The following is a 20,690-nucleotide window of genomic DNA, read 5'->3' on the forward strand; positions in this document are numbered from 1 at the left end:
GACATGTCATGCATTTCCCCTTAATAAAGTTGATGAGCTGTGTAGAAATGATGAGAAAGGACAACTATCCAAATGTTTTTACTGTAAGACCTTCTGCAGATCTTACACAACATGCCTAAAGCCACCTGGTGAGAACTCCCGTGCTACCAACCCATCATTTTTTGTGTACAGGTCATGGCAACATGTACATGAATACACATTCTACATCTTCTCCATTTTAGTTGGGAAAATCCATACTCACATGCAAAAGACAATGTTGAATGCAGTAACAGATATCACAACATCGTAGGCCAGTGCGCATTCAATTCCAATCGCACTTGACCCAGAGTGGCAACACGGGTGAAATAAGGGGCAACATTCTCCAGCCCCCAGCCGCGTGGTTCTCGGCTATGGAAGGTGGTATGCTGTTCGCGAGTGGGATTCTCTGTTCCTGCCACTATCAATGGAAATTCCCATTGAAGCTGCCCCACATTGCCATGAAACCTGGGGGGGGGGTTGAGGGGATTCTGGCAGGGGTTCTCGGACGTGATATCTGAGGTATTGGGTGTGGAGGTGGTTCTGCGTCCAGAGGTGGCAATATTCGGGGTGTCGGAAGACACGGGAGTCCAGGGGGTGAGACAAGGGTGTGCTGCCAGAGAGACCAGAGAATTCCACCGCCAGCGAACAGCCGGAGAATTCCGGCCAACATTTTCTTTACAATACCCAAGGTCCTTGGTTGGTCCCAATAACTGCAGTCACCTGGTTTGGAGCTTTAAGTTAAGTAAACTTTTATTATTCAAAGTATTATAATGAAACGGACAAAAATTGTAACTGACCATCAAATACCCCTTTCCAACCCCCCCCCCCCCCACACTTCATAACTCGCCCACACTCTACACACATAAGCAACACAGGGAGGAAAAGGTGGTGGTAAGGGAAAGAAAATACAAGGGTAAGGATTTGTGATGCACTGGGATGATTTCTAGTTCGTGTCTTTCTGGAGTTTAGTTCTCATTTTGATACTTCTTCCTTCTTAGGCTTGAGCTGGTTTACTCCGGCAAGGTTATCTATCTTCTCTGCAGACTCAGCATCCTTCCAAGTTCACAGCAAAGGATTTAGCAGGCACTGTTTTCTGATTAATAGAGCAGTTCATTCAGTTCAGAGAGAGAGAGAGAGTTCTCTCAGAAAGTAACATGCAGGAACCAATCACAGACTGTTGTCCGGCAGAACAGTCCCTGGCCAACCCACAGGGTGACAGCCAACCAATCAATACTACTTCCTCCAAACCTGGTTCCTGAGATCAATTCGGTGCTGAGGAGTCTGGCTAAAAACAAAACCTGGGAACACAGTGTCCTGACAAGCATACTGCTTCAACCTCGAGTGTTCTACAAAAGAGACACATTCCAATTATGGGCCCATGGACCAAAATAAGAAAATAACATAAAAGAAATGGCAACAAAGGAAATAAACAGGAAAGAGTCTGACATACCACCCCCCTTTGAGGGATGAAACATCACTGCAAGGACATTTCATCACAAGGTATATGACACAAACCACAAAACAAACATCCATTCATCCTTCCTTTCCCCACTACATAGGTTCTCTCAATTCTTATATTTGCCATTTATCAACACTTAAACCTGTGACAATGCATCCGCAATAATATTGTCCTTTCCAGGAATTTGTACAATTTTTATGTTGAAGGGTTGGAACAATAAACTCCAAAGGTACAATCTTGCATTCCGAGTTTTAAATATTTCCACATTCGCAGGCGGGTTATGGTCAGTATAAACTAAGCTTTGCTTATTATCATGCCGGATAAACTTCAAAATTCTGAAGAGTTAGTAGCAATGCTAAGGCTTCCTTCTCAATGGTGGAGTGCTTTCATTGGCACAGACTTATTTTCTTCCAAAAATATCCCACTCTATTTCTGACTCGTCACCCTCTAGTAACACTGCCCCACCCCCAGGTCACAGGCCTGCGTGGCCATTTTAAAAGGTTTGGAAAAATCAGGGGCGGCCAACACTGGTTTGCTTACCCGATATTGCCCTCTATTTCTCCAAAGCTGCTTGGCATTCTGCGGACATTGGCATCATTGCTTGTTTCTGCAATACATTAGTCAAAGGTACCACAATGGCACTAAAGTTAGGTCCAAATTTTCTATAGAACCCAGATATGCCTAGGAACCGCATCATCACCCATTTTGTTTTGGAAATGTGGAAATCTAATAACACCCTTCCCTTGGCTGTTCTGGGTACCACTCATCCCTGTCCCACAATGTAGGTTCCTTTTGCTTTGGCAAACGCGTTTTTGCCCAAATTGAAGACTAAATCGGCCAACAGCAGTTCTTTAAATAACTCCTCCAATTGTTCTACATGCTCCTTCCATGTGTCACTGTAAACTACCACATTGTCCAAATAGACCACGCAGTTTGGCACCCTAGACACTACTTGATGTATGAGTCGTTGAAATGTACCCGGTGCATTTTTAAATCCAAACAGCATCACTTTACACCTTGGAGTCACAAAGGCAGATATCTTTTTAGTCCTGGATATTAAAGGAACCTGCCAACACCCCTTTAACAAATTGATTTTTGAAAGGCATACGGCACTGCCTATCCTATCGATACAGTCCTCCAATCAGGGAGTCAGGTACAAATCTGTTTTGTTGATGGCATCGACTTTCCGTAGTCTATACAGAGATGGGTTGTCCCTTCCAGCTTAGGTACGAACATGACCAGGAAACTCCAACTCCTCTTATTCGGCTCAATTAAATGATTCTCCAACATGTAATGGATCGGCTAAATTGCCCTTAGTGTCCAAAAAGGTAAGCAGAGTTTATTAGGTTATGTGGATAGGGTGGAAGTGAGTGCTTAAGTGGGTCGGTGCAGACTCGATGGGCCGAATGGCCTCCTTCTGTACCATATGTTCTATGCGTTTATATCTGAGCTAGTTCCTGTGGGTTCAGACAATATGGATGCTGTTTTACCGGGTTGGAGTCACCTACATCTACAACATGTTCAGTTAATATAGTGCATCCCCAAGGGTGGCATGGTGGCTCATTGGTTAGCACTGCTGCCTACGGCACTGAGGACCCGGGTTCGATCCCGGCCCTGGGTCACTGCCTGCGTGGAGTTTGCACATTCTCCCGTGTCTGCATGGATTTCACCCCCATAACCCAAAGATGTGCAGAGTAGGTAGATTGGCCACTCTAAATTGACCCTTCATTGGATTTTTAAAAATTGGGTACTCCGAATTTAAAAAAAATATATAGTGCACCCCAGTGTGTCCTACAAATCTTCTTATGCTTTTGCAGTACCCTTACGGGATATTTTAATTGCTCTTCATTTAAGTATGCAAACTCAGTATCTAACTGTTCTAGTATTACAGTATTTGCTAGTTGTGCCACAGAGGGTCGCTCTGTTAACTGTAGATCTCCTTCCCTACCTCACTCTTACTATCTCTGTCCTCTCCCACTGACACACTGATTCAGTCCTATCTTTTTCCCGATGATGATACTTCTTCAACATATTTATGTTTTATAAACTTTGCTTCCTTCAACTTTAATGGACCCCATAATTCATGGCCATAGACTAATTCAAATGGGCTAAATCCAGCCGATTTGTTCAGGGAATCCTAGTTGGCAAATAGTAAAAAATCCAATACCTTGTCCCAAACTCTTGGATATTTATGGAAATAGGCTCTAATCATGGTTTTGAGAGTCTGATGCTATCTCTCCAAAGTTCCCTGAGTTTGTGGGTGACAGGCGTTCAACTTTAGTTGCTTGATACCTAAACTACAAATTATGCCCTGAAAGATTTTAGATATAAAGTTAGAACCTTGGTCAGATTGTACCTCTAAGGGTAGCCATAACATGTGAAGAATTGCATTTACTTTTATACTGCAACTCAGCTGTAATTGTTCTTAAAGGTATTGCTTCCGGAAATCGGGTGGTCAGATCCATAACGATAAGAACGTACTAATGTCCTGGCCTTCGTTTTAGGCAATGTTCCGATACAATCTACCAATACCTGACTAAATAGTTCTTTAAATACTGGTATGGTTATCAAAGACGCTATTCTAATCCATGTTGTGGTTTACCTATTACCTGACAGGTATGACAGGTTTTACAGAATTGCATTACATCCTTATGCTGTCCTGGCCAGGAGAAATGCCTGTTGATTGATGCCTGCGTTTTCTGAATTCATACATGCCCTGCCATTGATATCTCATATGCCACTGGCAGTATTCCCCCATGATATTCGGGCAGTACCGATTAATCATCCTTTCCTCGTCCACAGGTCTATGAGGATGCCTCCACTTCATAGAACATAGAACATAGAAAATACAGCACAGAACAGGCCCTTCGGCCCACGATGTTGTGCCGAACCTTTGTCCTAGATTAATCATAGATTATCATTGAATTTACAGTGCAGAAGGAGGCCATTCGGCCCCCCGAGTCTGCACCGGCCCCCGGAAAGAGCACCCCACCCAAACTCAACACCTCCACCCAACACCAAGGGCAATTTGGACATTAAGGGCAATTTATCATTGGCCAATTCACCTAACCCGCACATCTTTGGATTGTGGGAGGAAACCGGAGCACCCAGAGGAAACCCACGCAGACACGGGGAGGATGTGCAGACTCCGCACAGACAGTGATCCAAGCCGGAATCGAACCTGGGACTTCCTCATCAGAACTCCGTTCTTAATGTAATAGCATTGTGGGACATCCTCAGCCTCAACTTTTCTGAGACCTGACTGTGCTAATCGATGTAACTCTGGGTCTGTCTCCTGGGTCTCAATTAATGAAGTCCTACCAAACACTTCCTCACAATTATCATCATCCTCATGGATAGTTTCGGCTATTCTACCATTCAATAGTGATGTGACTTCCCTCTTTGGTGGTGGGCTTTGCTTAGCCATTGCCCTGGTCACCACACATGATGGACACATACCTGGAAACTGTTCCTGTGACTGTTCTGTCTCAGACTCTCTGTAATCAGAGGTGAACTATAACCTTCAGTCCTGCCAAATCATTCCCCAAAAATAAGTCGACTCCATCTACTACTAACTTCCTAATCACTCGGACAACTACTGGACCCGAGATTAAATCACACTCCAATTTGTACTTTATACAATGGAACTGGGGGATAATCTCCATTTATCCCATTTACTAAAACCTTAGCTTTCATTGAACTCTCTGGAGAGATAGCCAAATCCCTCTCCAGAAAGAGAGTTTCATTGAACTCTCTGGAGGGATAGCCAAATCCCTCTCCAGAAAGAGAGTTTGCGCCTGTGCCCCATAAAATGGTTATGTGTTTGGTAACATAATTTGATAAAACTGGGGTGATCTTCGACTTAAACAAGAACCCTGCATATCTCCCATCTACCTCATTCACCACACCTGCTCCCACAGCAAAGTTTACCTTGTGTCTTATAGCTCTCGGTAGAGCTCAAGTCTGCCCTGTAGTATTCTCCATTTTTGTGTCCTTTTCAGAATCCACCTTATGAACCGTAACAAGTCCCATGGATTTTCCTCGCAACTTCCAACATACTGAACGACTGTGTCCCACTTTATTGCAACACCTAGGCCTCTGAGTCTCATGTCTACCCTTAATACCTTCCTTCCTGGTCTGAAAAGGAGATCTTGGAGTATTCCCAGCTATCCAGTCCTTGCCTTGGCTACCTGCCTTTCTTTCACTCTCCCACTTCCTATCCTTTCAATATTATGGGGTGACAGAACAAAGGTTTAAATGTATGGGTCCATTCATAGTCATCAATGATTATTATTGCTTGTCTAGCGGTCATAAACCTTTGGGTTTCAACATGGGTTCTTATCACAGAAGGTGGTGAATTCTTAAATTCTTCCAAGCGAATGCTTTATTTCAGAGCCTTATAGGGAGTTTCAGCTCACAATGCTCATACTCACCCATCAAAGTTTAACCCTTTCAACACGAGTCCGTTCCGGCTGTTTCCTCAAATTCTGAAATTTTGCCTATATGCCTCCGGAATTAATTCATAAGCGCCCATAGTGGTCCTTTTTACCTCATAATCCTCAGACATCCCTTCTGGCAGGGAAGCATTAACTTCCTGCACCCGTCCCGACAGTTAAGTTTGCATGAGTGATGTCCACTTTTTAAAAAATACCTTACTTAGATTCAGGAAGCGTGCTGCTTTAAATAATGCCGCTGCAGGATCCGTCTTTATACCTTCAATTTTTTTTTCAAAAATAAACAATGCAGACAGTGCCTGTACATTCTTTTCCCAAATTTGGGATCCAGGCGCTTCCCACCTGCACCTAGAGGGTTAGCAGTATCAGCGGGTCTGGTCCATAGGATGGAGGATGATGGCGACCTGCTCTGCAATGTGCTCTGGGGCTCCGCATCGTTTGACAAGGTCTGACTTTTGCCCTCAGTAGCACATTCCACCATCTACCCGGGTGATCCCTACATGCGTGCTGGCCATTCCATCTCATGGTCCTGTCGAACCCATGGGGTGGTGGGCATGGGGAGAGGGTCTGGGGGGGGGGGGGAATGGTGGGCTTGGGTACCGGAGCTGTGTGCGGTGGTGAGGCACTCATCGGGTAGGCTCTACCACATGGTGCCAGCACATACCTGGCCCTATTCCCTGATGCCACTGAGGGCAAAACCGGGGTGGCTTCTGACAGCCAAGGGGTTTCCGGTCCGTGCCCCCCCCCCCCCCCCCCCCCCCCCCCCCCGCCCCGGTACACCCTCTGCTCACAGCCCAGCCCACACCTCACACCATTCATACAGAGGGCTGAGGCATTTCAGAACATCGATGAACAGGTATTTATTGTGATATACAAGTATTGTAATAATAATAATAATGATTGCGTCTTGTCACAAGTAGGCTTCAATGAAGTTACTGTGAAAAGCCCCTAGTTGCTACATTTCGCCGCCTGTTCGGGAGGCCGGTACGGGAAATAGCTTGTTCTGCATTACAAGTCAGCTGTTTAGCCCACTGTGCTAAACCAGCCCCTTGTGCTCTAGCCCCTAACGCTAATCTATGTGCTTCACCTGTGCCAACTTAACTACTCTGACTTTTTTGACCTTACGTGCCCTTACACTCCTTCCAGTGAGTCCCCCAGGTGGTACATCGGAGTGGAGGTGCCCTGCTACATATCTCGCCCTGCAACATGGGTCCCTGTGGCAGCCATCCTCTGTAGTGACCGAGCCGAGATGGACCCAGCAGTCTTCCGAGTGTCACAGGTGGCGTGTTGTTCTGCCCGCTGTCCATCCGATGCACAGAGTGCCCCAGGTCTTGGACATCTTGAGCCAGAGCCAATACCTTCGTACCCAAGGTCTCCACCGTGGACACCATCTGCATGGTGTTGGCTTGGGTGCCACGCATGGTAGGCACAGCCTCCTGCAGTTAGACTCCTCCAACTGCACCTGCAGGCGCTGGATTGTTGTTGACATCCCCTCCTGTAGTCCCCGGCTCGGCATCTGCATCTCCAACATTGATGGGACCATCCTTTCCTGAAGCCCGAGACCATTCTGGATAGCAACTAGTCCCTGGGGTTGGCCGCCCTCTGATTGTCCGACACTTGGGGGTTCCTTCATCCATCTGATGTACCACTGTATGTGTGGTGTGCACCAGATAGAGCCAAGGAGCCTCTTCACCAGCCGAGCTGAATGTCTCTGGGATGGTGAAGGGTGCTGGTGACAGCAGTGATGAAAAGCCAGTGTCGTCCTCGAGATGTGCTCTGGGGTGTCGCGGGATTGCAGCGGGGGGGGGGGGGGGGGGGTCACCTTATGGACCCACCTCATCACTAGGTGATCATGTAAGACATAAGATAAGTCACATGGTTAGATTGTGGGTAGGCGTGTTGCGGGGGGAGGGGGCGGGGGGGGGGGTGGATGGCACAGGTGCCATAGGGACATTGCAATTCATTGGGGCTCACTTGCATCTCTGATGCCGACCTCCACCTTGGCAACTGGCTGTTCTCCAACCCTATCAACCGGGTCCAATGCCCTCTGATCTGTGATGGTGAAGGGCCTCAGGTCTGGCCATCTGGTTCACTAGTGTCCTATAGCGAAGGAAATCTGCCATCCTTACCTGTTCTATACATGACACCAGATCCATAGCAGTTGTGGGCCCCTTCTCCTGGGGGGACAGATATTGCACAGTGTGAGAAGAGGGCAGCACATGGAATCCGCAGCCAGTGTCTTGTGTGTGTGGAACACCTGACCATGGCGGGTGGTATGGTAGTAGGCAAATGGTGCAGGGTGGGGTTCGATTGCTCTATAGTTGGGGGAAGGGGGGGTGCTACATGTGTGTGGGATGGTGTTGGCGCCAAGGGCATAGTGCTGGTGACTCACCCTGGCTGGTATCAGGGGATCGTGCACTGCTGCCCGGTCCTGGCGCTGGGACCCACGGCCTCTGTGACCTGCGCCCAGACCCGGTCGACATCAGCGGGTGGCAGCCACCTCTGCAGTCCCGGGGAACGGGGTGTCCTGCCTGTCCTGCACAGCATCCAGCAGTGTCTCCAGTTCTGGGTCAGCGAATCTCGGGGCCGCTCTCTGGGGTGGCATCTTCTTGGCTGGAATGAGAATGTGTGGGGAGTGGGGTGCTTATCTGCAGCTCCAGCTTGGCAGGCTCTCCAGTGCCAATCCTGACCACAGCGAATCTGATGCCGGCATCAGATGGAATGGCACTAGTTCCACCTAGTGCCGGTGTGGCCCATTAGAATGTCCTGAATTGCTCCGGTACCGGCGCTGCTCAGGGACTGTAGAACACCCGCAATTCAGTCCTGGAGTCACCACTTAGTTGCTCAAATGGAGAATCCGGACCAATGAACAAGCAATTTGTACAATGCTTGACTCAATTTAAGTGTTTATCAGCCTCACAAATACATCTACCCAAGAGCTGAGGGACAGAATGGAATAACAGAAATTGAACTCAAATCATTTAATCTTTCACTTGAGGTTCTCCATAATGATTATTGAATAATTAAAACATTTCCAAACCTGGTGCCAAGGATCATAGCAATGGTTACTTAGACCTGAATGTTGAATCGGGGGAGCGGCATGCATATTAAATAATGAATAAATGCATGAAATGTTTTACCATTTTTTTTGTCACATTGGCTTGAGTCAATTTTAAATCCTCTACAGGTTACATGGCAAAAATAATTGCAGCTGTAACATTGGGAAACAATGGACTCTATTAGCAGCTTATGATTCAAAACATATTTTATCCATTGAAAAGAGGAGAAAACTACAGTATGAACAACACAAGAAGAGGTAATGGGTTTCAAATACTGTTCCTTTAAATATTCAAAAGCACAATTGATTTTCCCAGAAGTCAAAGTCTACCCAAAGTAATGCTAATTTAGGATGCAAATTAAAACTCCTTTACCCTACCTCAACAAGCCTCAGTGCCAAATTATAATGGATTCCATTCCCTGACCTGTTATTGATGCAAATTTGAGAATATAAGAAATAGAAACAGGTGAATAGTCATTCTATTTGTGCGTGCTCCATTATTCAATAAGATCATGGCTGTTGTTCTGCCCTCTGGGAGGCAGTGACACTGGACTAGTATTCCAGAGACTCGGGTAGTGCTCTGGGGACCCACGGCACATGGTGAAATTTGAATTGAATGAAAGTCTGGAATTCAAAGCCTAATGATGACCACGAAACCACTGACGATTGTCCATAATAACCTATCTGGTTCACTAATGTCCTGTAGGGAAGGAAATCTGCCATCCTTATCGGTTCTCTACATGACTCCAGATCCATAGCAATGTGGCTGCCCCTCAAGGCAATTAGGGATGGGCAATAAAGCCAGCGACGTCTATAATGCACGCAGGTTTAACTCAGTGGGCTAGACAGCTGGTTTGTGATGCAGAACAAAGCCAGCAGCACGGGTTCAATTCCCGTACCAGCTGAGCTTATTCATGAAGGCCCCATCTTCTCAACCTAGCCTCTCACCTGAGGTGTGGTGATCCTCAGGTTAAACCGCCACCAGTCAGCTCTCCCCCTCAAAGGGGAAAGCAGCCTATGGCCATCTAGGACTATGGCAACTTTACCTGACCTTGCATGAAAGAATATCTTTTAAAAGCTGCAGAATTTCCCATACTGTCCTTAGTGTCCAAACATCTTTTGAACTCTGATTTGAATATATTCAATGACTGAGCATCACATCTCTCTCTGAAGATGAGAGTTCCAAAGATTTCTATTCATCTCAGTCTTAAACGGTCTATCCCTTATTTGAATACTGTGAATTATAGCACTGGACCCCCAGCAAAGGGAACTATGCTCCCAGCAATTGCCTTGTTAAACCACTTAAGAATTTTATATGTTTAAATGAGAGACGCATTCTTGCAAACTGGGAGTGTGGGAGGAGCAAATTGGGTAAAATATTAGAGAGCCACTAATAAATCCAAAAGGGAATTCAGGAGAAACGTCTTTATGGAAAGAGTGGTAAGAATGTAGAATTCAGTTCCTCGAGGAGTACTTTTTGCGAATAGTGTAAATGGATTTAGCGAGAAGCTCAATCAGCTCATGAGGAACTCAACGTCAAAGGTTTCAGGAAATTAGAAGAGTTTATCGCGCTTGCTCTCTGAAGGTGTGAACATTTAATTTAATGGTGGATTTCTCATTTCTGCATCAGAAGGTTGCATCATTCAACTATGGTCTAGACGGTTCTAAGAAGTGGGGCTCCAGTGAGTGACTCCGTCTCTGAGTTCTGAGATGACTCCATGGAATAGTATCATCTGCTGAATTGTGGAGTCCATAAAACATACTGGTTGCATAGGACTGACCACCCCATTGGCTGATATTAATATTGATGCAGCCATGTCAGGACCTGATAGACTGTTACTCAGCCAGAAAATACTTAGGAACAAAGGACATAGAACTTAGGAGTAGGTAATTCGGCCTTTTGAACCTGCTCCACCATTTGGATTAGATTTGGATTTATTGTCACATAGAACATAGAACACTACAGCACAGAACAGGCCCCTCGGCCCTCGATGTTGTGCAGAGCTTTGTCCGAAACCAAGATCAAGCTATCCCACTCCCTGTCATTGCGGTGTGCTCCATGTGCCTATCCAATAACCGCTTGAAAGTTCCTAAAGTGTCCGACTCCACTATCACAGCAGGCAGTCCATTCCACACCCTAACCGCTCTCTGAGTAAAGAACCTACCTCGGACATCCCTCCTATATCTCCCACCCCGAATCTTATAGTTATGCCCCCTTGTAACAGCTACATCCACCCGAGGAAATAGTCTCTGAACGTCCACTCTATCTATCCCCCTCATCATCTTATAAACCTCTATTAAGTCGCCTCTCATCCTCCTCCGCTCCAAAGAGAAAAGCCCTAGCTCCCTCAACCTTTCCTCATGTACGAAGGTACAGTGAAAATTTTTGTTCTGCGTACAGCCCAGACAGATCGTTCCATACTTGAAATACCTAGGTTAAGGTGGGGTTACTGGGATAGGGTAGAGGCATGGGATTAAGTAGGGTGTTCTTTCCAAGGGCCAGTGCAAACTCAATGGACCGAATGGCCTCCTTCTGCATTGTAAATTCTATGATTCTATAACCTACATTCTGGAGCGTGATGTGGAGAAGGGTGGTGATAGCTGATACATTGGCAGAGTACCTGGGGTCAGCATTAGGCGGGCTGAGTGGGGCAGAGAGGACATTGGAAAGATGAGCCTCCAACAGGTGCACTGGGTCAGAAACTCGAGCAAAAGAGTAAGATGTGGCAGGTGGAAGCTATGACGAGGGCCTCAATGTGGTCTCGCATTGTGCAAAGAGAGGCAAAAAGAGAAGGTGCAGGCTGATGTGAGATAGGAGTGAAGAATGGGAATGGGATAGCAGCAGGAAAGTAAGAATGATGTATGAGTGCTGAAATATTTATTGCAAGGAAATAGAATACAAAAGTAGTCAAGAGTTACTGCAGCTGTACAGGGCCTTGGTGAACCACACCTAGAGTACCATGAACTACTTTAATCTCCTTATTTGAGAAAGGATATAATTGCATTAGAAGCAGATGATTGAAAATTCACCTGATTCATGCCTGAAACATTATCTTATAAAGAAAGATTGAACAGGTTGGTGTATCCCAGTTTTGATTTTTGTATCTACACCTCAAGGACTGCAGATGGTCAAGAGGGCAACCCACCACCACATTTTGAAGAGCAGCTAGGGATGGGCAGCGACACCCACATCCCGTAAATGAATTTTACAAAATTTATTTAAATGTGATGTGATCTCATTGAAACATATAAGATCCTGTCAGAAAGGATGCTGAGAGGTTATTTTTAAATACTTTCCTGGGATGTGGGCACCACTGACCAGACCAGCATTTGCTGCCCGTTTGTTGCCAACTACAATACTGTGGATCTGGAGTCACCTGTAGACCAGATTAGGTAAGGGTGGCAGAATTCCTTCGCTAAAGGACTTCAGTGAATCCGACTGGAGAGCCTAGAACTTGGTGGCACAGTGATTGGCACTGCTGCCTCACATCGCCAGGGATCCGGGTTTGATTCCAACCTTGAGTGACTGTGTGGAGTTTGCATGTTCTCCCCATGTCTGCATGGGTTTCCTCTGGGTGCGCCGGTTTTCTCCCATAGTTCAAAGTTGTGCAGCTTAGGTGGTTTGGCCATATGAAATTGTCCCTTATGTCCAAAGATATTCAAATTGACTTGGGTTATGGGGAGTGGGTCTTGGAAGAGTGATCCTTCGGAGGGCGGTGCGTACTCGGTGGGCCGAATGGCCTCCTTCTGCCCTGTAGAGATTCTATGGGATGCAATTTAAGACGGAGATGAGAAGAAATATTTTTCTCTGAGAGGGTTTTTAGTCGATGGAATTCTCTTCCCCAGAAGGAGGCTGGATCTTTGAATGTATTCAAGGCTGAGTTAGTTAGAGTTTTGATGGAACAAGGGAGTTGAGGGTTATTGGGGGTGCAGATAGAAAACTGGTGGTGGGACACAACCAGAATTTCTAAGGACTCAGTGTGGAAATAAAACAAACAAATCTCTTTGAGAGACAGGCTGGGATTTGAACAGGTTTGAGAAGTCTATTAATTTCTAATGAAAGAATGCTTTTCCACCACGAATGGATCTATTTTAATGGGTGCTGTTTAATTTTGAGATTAACATCATTTTAACTGATGTTGATCAGAGGACATTTGTTTCAAGTTATTTGCAGGTGAAAACAAAGTAGAGTGTATTCATTAAGTGGCAAATATTTAACTATTTCTACACAGAAATGAATCGCCCTTGAAGAATGTAATTATTGCCCAACCCAATTCCCCACTAAGCTATCCTAGCAATGGGGTTGAAGTGATGCCGCTGCAGTCAATTGTCATTCCAGGTGAGAATAACAATTTAATTTTCAGTAAAGCAATGAATGTTATTCATTTGTACTTCTTCTTGTCATATAAAACATAAAATCTCTTCTTTCAGGATTAGGTGTGTTTGCATCGGAAAGACGGGACTATATGGTATGTACATTCTCTTCGTCTTCCAGGTTTTTTTCTTGCCCTGAAAGCACCGACTCCTGTCGGGTGACAATTCCACAACTACTGGTAGCTCCTTCACACCATGTTCAGCAAGGGGCCTGTCTGAACCCAAGAGGGCCTTGTGTGTCACTTAGGCTCAGTGTTTGCACTCAATGTCAGATGATGGTGGGTGAGTCAGTCCTGTTCGGGAATCCGGCTGTATAATCAAAGCTAAAGCTTCGGTGCTGACTTGTCAGAGGCAGTGCCTTTTGGATCAGGTTAGATTCCATTCCTGTTAACTCAAGTCATCGTTGCACCAAATAATGGAATTATCCAATATTTGAATTAATTACATAACTAAAAATGAAATATGGCAGTTTAGTGGTAAAAAAATGAAGTAGTCAATATTAAATTGCCACTGAAACATTATTCACTTTGTATTCCTGTCTGACAAAGCCAAACGATATTTTGTATTATCCCCTAACCTAAAGTTGCTTTTATATTCATCTGAAAAAAAGCAACGTAACAACAGATTGTCTACACAAGGGGGTGGCACGATAGCACAGTGGTTAGCACCGTTGCTTCACAACGCCAGGGGCCCAGGTTCGATTACAGGCTTGGGTCACTGTCTGGGCGGAGTCTGCACGTTCTCCCCACGTCTGCGTGGGTTTCCTCCGGGAGCTCCGGTTTCCTCCCACAAGTCCCGAAACACGTGCTTGTTAGGTGAATTGAACATTCTGAATTCTCCCTCAGTGTACCCAAACAGGCGCTGGAATGTGGTGACTAGGGGATTTTCACAGTAGTCATTGCAGTGTTAATGTAAGCTTACTTGTGACATTAATAAAGATTATTATTATTAATTGCATTAAATTACTATAAAAAATATTAGCAGCAAACACTCCACACTTTTACCTGGCATCCTTTGTTAGAGTTATCTTTTTTATCTAAATTTGTATCTTCCTTCTCTCGTCCCATCCATTAAAATCTGTCTATTGCTCTTCTTTATCTCTCCTACTTCATTTCTCTCTCGCTCCTCTCAATTTCTGATTATTCTGTTGCCTTAAAATTGTGTCAAATTGGTACTCTTGGCAATGGAAGATTACAACCAAATCACCCAATGTGACAGAATTGGTATCAAATTCTTGAATCAGGTGACATAGCACCCCAATTATGCCACTTTGAAGAATTTGAAGACCAAATTGGGAAAAAGAAAAATTAAACCCAGGTATCAATCAATGGTGGGATCTACCTGCCTGTGAGACAAAGCAACTCAGAAAAATAAGGTTAGCTTTTCCTTCCTAGCTAACAATCAATTTAAGATTATCCATTGGGCACGCAGTGTGGTTCACCTACCTGTGCTAGAAGCTACATATATTCACAAACAGGGCCCTGTCCTTTGCAAGCAAAAAGAGAATATCCATACATTTTCAACTAAAAAAAAGCTTGGGAGTCAGCCATTCCCTGGTTCATTCCTCATGGCAATGTCTTTACCAATCAGAATCAACATAACTGGTTTGAAATTAAACAAAATCTTGGCAGTTAACTGTTCCCTGGTGAATTCTCCATGGCAATGCCTCTGCTAATCAGAGGTCACTTGCCAACCAATCACTATCACCCTTTCCTCACACAGTATAGATTGTTGCTCCCTTTGAGGTTTGGTATTCTTGCATCTTTCCTGATGAGTGCAAGACAAAAAGCTTCAACAGCATTTCACTTTTTTCAATAATACTCAAGCTCTCTACAACCAACCAACAAATTATTATTTGGCAAATTTTGATCTCCATTTCTATGGAAGATATATTTCATTAGAGGTGGGGTGAAGGGTCACTTGGTTGGTTTCTGGGATAATAAGATGTCCCATGATGAGAAGCTGAGTAAATTGACCCTATCCTATCTGGGGTTTAGAAGAATGAAAAATAAAAGATTCAGAAAGGGCTTGAAAGAGTATACATTTGAGAGGGAGCTTCCTCTGGCTCAGGAACCTAGAACACAGGGGCATAGTGGAAGAATAAAACTTTGATCATTTAGGACTGAGATGAGGAGAAATCTCTTATTCAGAGAGTTGTGAATCTTTTGAATTCTCTGCACCAGAGAGTCGAGGAGACACCATCGCTGAGAATATTCAAGGTTGACACAGACAGCTTTTTGTACCTCAAGGAATCCAGGGGCATGGCGAGCAGATGGGAGAGTGGAGTTGAGATGGAAGATCAGCTTTGATTGTCACACTCCGGTTCCCTGAAAACACATTCACACATCACTGCTGCTCCACAATTCCTCATAGTTCAATTCCTCTGGTACGAACCATCAGAGCGTCCACTTGGCCAACCTGCTAAAAAAAAAGACAGTACAGCAAGACCATTCCATTGCAACTTTATCCAAATGACGCTTCCAATAATGCATACAAAACTGGACTTCTCAAGGCAAGGAAATATCCATCCTTCTGCACTCCCTGAGCGCCACCCTTTCAGATGCCTTTCCTGTCCTAGTTCTCCTACATGGTGCTACCCCAGTGGCTGCAGCATGGCTGGTAGAAGGCTGCTGACCGTCAGTGGTATAAGCTGCTGATGGCCTTTCGATAGCACCTCCTGTGCATGGGTGGCAGCCATCTGAAAGATAACAGGAAGGGCACTGTGGGGCAGTACCAGTCTGGGAACACAAATGCTGTCATCCCGAAAGAAGGCAGTAGTTTTGTGCTCCACTGAACCAATGACACTGCCATGGGTAGCATATCAGGATTCTCACAAATCTGCTGGAGCACAGTTAGCTGCACGCCCTTTGAACAGGAGTATCCACAGCCTTGATGGCCAGAGTCTGAGGCTGCACTGTGTGGTAGTCTGTGTAGAGGTATTATGGTACCTGGTAATGCTGGAACACCATTGGTAGATATTGTATGCTTCCTATTGGTCAAGCTGTATGGTAGCCTGCCCTGCTAGGCAGGGTATAAGAGCCTGTGCCGCCCCAGCAGCCTTCATTCTGTACCTGAGCTGCTGGGGGAAACATCTAGCTTGTTAAAGCCTTCAGTTGGACTACAACCTCGCTTTAGTGGTCATTGATCGTGCATCAATTTAATAAGCTAGATTTAAAAGGATGGAGTTCTGAATCAAGCCGGAGTGTCTGCAACTCAGCCCCCACGCGGCGAACTCTGCGGCAATCTTCAAGCACTGGCTGCCGTGTTTTAAAGGGTATCTCGGAGCGGCCGAAAACACACCCACAAGAGAACAGAAAATGCAAGTCCTGCACTCGAGGGTGAGCCCGGAAATTTACACCCTCATTGAGGACGCGGAAGACTTTGATGCGGCAATAGAGCTGCTAAAAGGACATTATATCCGTCCAGTAAACCAGGTCTACGCCCGACATCTGCTAGCAACGAGGCGACAAATCCCTGGGGAATCGCTGGAAGAATTCTACCGTGCACTCCTGGTGTTGGGGAGAAACTGCAGCTGCCCGCAAGTTTTGGCGAGCGACCACACAGAACTCTTGATCCGGGACGCTTTTGTAGCAGGTATGCTGTCCTCCCAGATCTGCCAGCGATTGCTGGAAAAAGACACCCTAGGCCTCAAGGAGGCACGGGCCCTTGCCGGTTCCCTGAACGTGGCCTCCAGAAACGCCCGCGCTTACGTTCCCGACCGCGCGGCAGCCGCCTGGGCAGCGTGGAACCCTTCCGCAGCCGACCTCGAGACATCCCCCATCCCCCCACAAGCTTGTGCTGCAAGGCGGCCTGGCAACCCGGGAGGCCCCGCTGCTACTTTTGCGGGCAAGCCAAGCATCCCCGCCAGCGCTGGCTGGCCCGCACTTCCAACTGCAAGGGATGCGGTAAAAAGAGCCATTTCGTGGTGGTATGCCAGGCCCGTGCGGTCGCCGCGGTCTCCGGCGGCGAATGCGGACCGCCACCACAAACCTCCACGGCCCCCTGCGGCCAGCGGGCGCCGCCATCATGTCCCGCGGACGCCACATTCGATGGATGGGCGCCGTCAGTTTGTGCACCCCCAGCCATGTGCGACCAATGGGAGCCGCCATCTTGGATGGACTCCCAGGACCCCAGCTCGGCTGACCACACACCGCCCGAAGAGAACACTCAACTGCTGAGATTGCTGCAATGGAAGCTGAAGCATCGATTACAAGACACTGCCCCACTGGCTGTCATCGATTACAAGACACTGCCCCACTGGCTGTCATCGATTACAAGACACTGCCCCACTGGCTGTCATCGATTACAAGACACTGCCCCACTGGCTGTCATCAATTACAAGACACTGCCCCACTGGCTGTCATCGATTACAAGACACTGCCCCACTGGCTGTCATCAATTACAAGACACTGCCCCACTGGCTGTCATCGATTACAAGACACTGCCCCACTGGCTGTCATCGATTACAAGACACTGCCCCATTGACTGTCATCGATTACAAGACACTGCCCCACTGGCTGTCATCGATTACAAGACACTGCCCCACTGGCTGTCATCGATTACAAGACACTGCCCCATTGGTGCTGTCACAGACTTAGTCATCACTCCCACACCGGAAAGGATGGGCTCCAAGCTGTACTCTGCCATGCTCCTTGACAATGGCAATGGACTTTATGGCATTCCTGCTCTTATGAGCAATCCCTGGAAAAAGTCCCTGAATTTGTTAACTTCCGAACGGGACCCCAATTTTTTAATGCCCCAGGTAAGGAGGAATGGGCTGGCTCCCCTTCTTTATTCATTGCCCTCAGTTGGTCGCAACAGGGTTAATTTAAAAGGGAATCCTTCCTTCACGGATACCTTTGCTCATTCCATTAATGGCTGCACCTTTGATCTGGTGGCAGCTTTTGGGTATCTGAAAGTGGAAATATTGTAGGCGAAGGTTCGGGTGAGGGAAAAAGTGTTGGGTAGAAAGCAAGAACTCCGTCATACCATCTTAAGTTTGAACTTCGTGTCAGATGGCAGGATGCGGGTAAAGTGGGATTTGAGAAGGTAATTGAGGCAGGAATATACTGTCACCCTGGATGTCCTTGACAGCACCAGTTGCAACATCCTTAACTGCTGCTGCACCAATGATTCAGAGCAACAAAACTTCCAAAGGGCTCAGGTGATGCAACAGTGCATCCCACTGCCAGCGACCTGCTGAACCTTTCTGTTACTTGCAATCTTGTATCTCAAGAGAGAGGTATCATGCAGTGTGTTGCAATCTGTTTGGGTGGTGTACCTGAATAGCTAGGTGCATTTGAAAGCTGTGAGATATGGGCGTCAGGCTAACAACATGTGTTGTGTGAGGGTGAGCGAGAGCATTTGAATGTTAGGTACAAGTTCTGATTGCTGATGGGTAAGTGATGGGGGTGTGGTACATTGAGTTGGATGACGTTGATGGTGTAGTGGTTAATGTAATAAGTCCACGGAGGCAGAAGTCCTTTCACCAGAATCCCTTTTATTAACAAAACCAACAGCAGTATGACCATGCACATTCAGCCTGATATCTGCACTGGGAGTGCAGAGGATCTGACACTCTCTGTTATATACAATAAGAAGTCTTACAACACCAGGTTAAAGTCCAACAGGTTTGTTTCGAATCACTAGCTTTCGGAACACTGCTCCTTCCTCAGGTGAATGAAGAGGTGGGTTCCAGAAACATATATATAGACAAAGTCCCCCAGAAACATATATATAGACAAAGTCTATAGACTAAGGCATATTGAGGAAGGAGCAGTGCTCCGAAAGCTAGTGATGTGAAACAAACCTGTTGGACTTTAACCTGGTGTGGTAAGACTTCTTACTGTGCTCACGCCAGTCCAACGCCAGAATCGCCTCATCATGTTATATACAAAGAAGAGGTTCCCTGATTGGCCCACTAATCAGGGAACTCATATTCCAATTGGCCAATCTCAAAGGCCTGGCCTAAGTCATTACAGTTGGGATATGACATTTAAAGATGCAACTCTGACCCCGACCATCCATGGAAGGTTATTGAACTTTTACTTGCACTGCAAGCCACGCCCATGGAATTTATCTCCAAAGCTACATGCTCCCGTTCGCAAGACAGAGTGTGCCTTGAGGGTCTCCTGGACCCTGATAAATATCCTCCTGGACTAAGGCTTCCAGTGCTATTTCATAGAACCTGAAGCCGTCCCTCTGGCCTGCTGCTCTATTGGTAGTCTTATTCATTCCCTGTGAGATTCGCTGGATGGCACTCTGAGAGAAGGTGAAAACGTAAAGATGGGCGTTCGATGTCCCCGGGGTGGAAGCCATAATTGACTGTTGATCTCTCTCCCTCTCTAATTCCTTACAGATATCACATTATGGATGGTATCATGGACCCTACAGCACCTGCCCTCGCGGTGCTGGTGGCAGTCCAGGCCGCCAAACGCCCGAGAAGGCGGCGCCAGCAGCGTCGACACATGCTCGAGGCGGCAGCCCATGTGCAGGGGCCCAACCCACACCCTGAGAACCCAGACACCCATCAAGCTAGGGAATGACCCAGAGGGGAGAGGCCGGCGATGGGCCAAGGTGAACAGGCGTCGCTGGTCATTTGAGAAGTTGTCGACATCATGTGCCCCAGGAGGCTCCGTCTCAACCAAGAGGTGCGACACCTGTGCCATGTCCTTTCAGACTTGGCACCAGGTGGAGGAGGATGATATGCACTCCTGGTGGCTGTCAAGGTCATTGCAGCCCTGAACTTTTATGCTTCTGGTTCATTCCATGGATCGAATGGGGCTTGTGCGGCATTTCACAACCTACAGCCCACAAGTGCATCCGTGAAGTCACGGGAACCTCTGTATGCCCGGGCATCAGACTATACAAATTTTGAGCTGGACCAAGCCCATGAAGGTGCCCGGGCAGCAGGATTTTCCGCCATCGCCGGGATGCGCCAGGTCCAGGCAGTAATAGATGGCACGCATGTCGCCTTGCAGACACCAGGGCAACAGGGAGTCTCCTTCATCAAAGGAAGGGGTTCCACTCCCTGAATGTTCAACTCGTGTGCAATCACCACCTCTGGATCATGCATGTGGGTGCACATTTCCCAGGGAGTGTGCACAACAGCTACATCCTGGAACACTCGAAGATCCCCGGCATCTTCGAGGACCATCCCAGGTTGACGGGTTGGCTCTTGGGGGTTAAGTTGAGTCCTGGCCAATGATGCCAGTACGGAGGCCGGAGATCAATGCAGTGACCCGGTATAACGAGGCCCATGTTGGCACCCATTGAGCCATGCATCGGACTGCTCAAAATGCGGTTCCGATGCCTCAACCGCTCTGGT

General features: G+C 46.8%; 1 protein-coding gene across 7 annotated transcripts in view; it reads left to right on the forward strand.

Annotated features, from left to right (window-relative positions):
• The window catches only part of LOC140398460 (beta-1,4 N-acetylgalactosaminyltransferase 2-like), a 71,461-nt gene that overhangs the window by 25,657 nt on the left and 25,114 nt on the right, over positions 1–20,690 (forward strand). For all 7 annotated transcript variants that reach the window (XM_072487160.1, XM_072487157.1, XM_072487158.1 and 4 more), the window contains 3 exons: positions 9,119–9,247; positions 13,222–13,328; positions 13,421–13,458. In XM_072487160.1, coding sequence (XP_072343261.1) covers positions 9,119–9,247; positions 13,222–13,328; positions 13,421–13,458 — 274 coding nt within the window. The remainder of the gene's footprint in view (positions 1–9,118; positions 9,248–13,221; positions 13,329–13,420; positions 13,459–20,690) is intronic.

Source organism: Scyliorhinus torazame, chromosome 21 (genome assembly GCF_047496885.1).
Source record: "Scyliorhinus torazame isolate Kashiwa2021f chromosome 21, sScyTor2.1, whole genome shotgun sequence".
Classification (NCBI taxonomy): domain Eukaryota; kingdom Metazoa; phylum Chordata; class Chondrichthyes; order Carcharhiniformes; family Scyliorhinidae; genus Scyliorhinus; species Scyliorhinus torazame.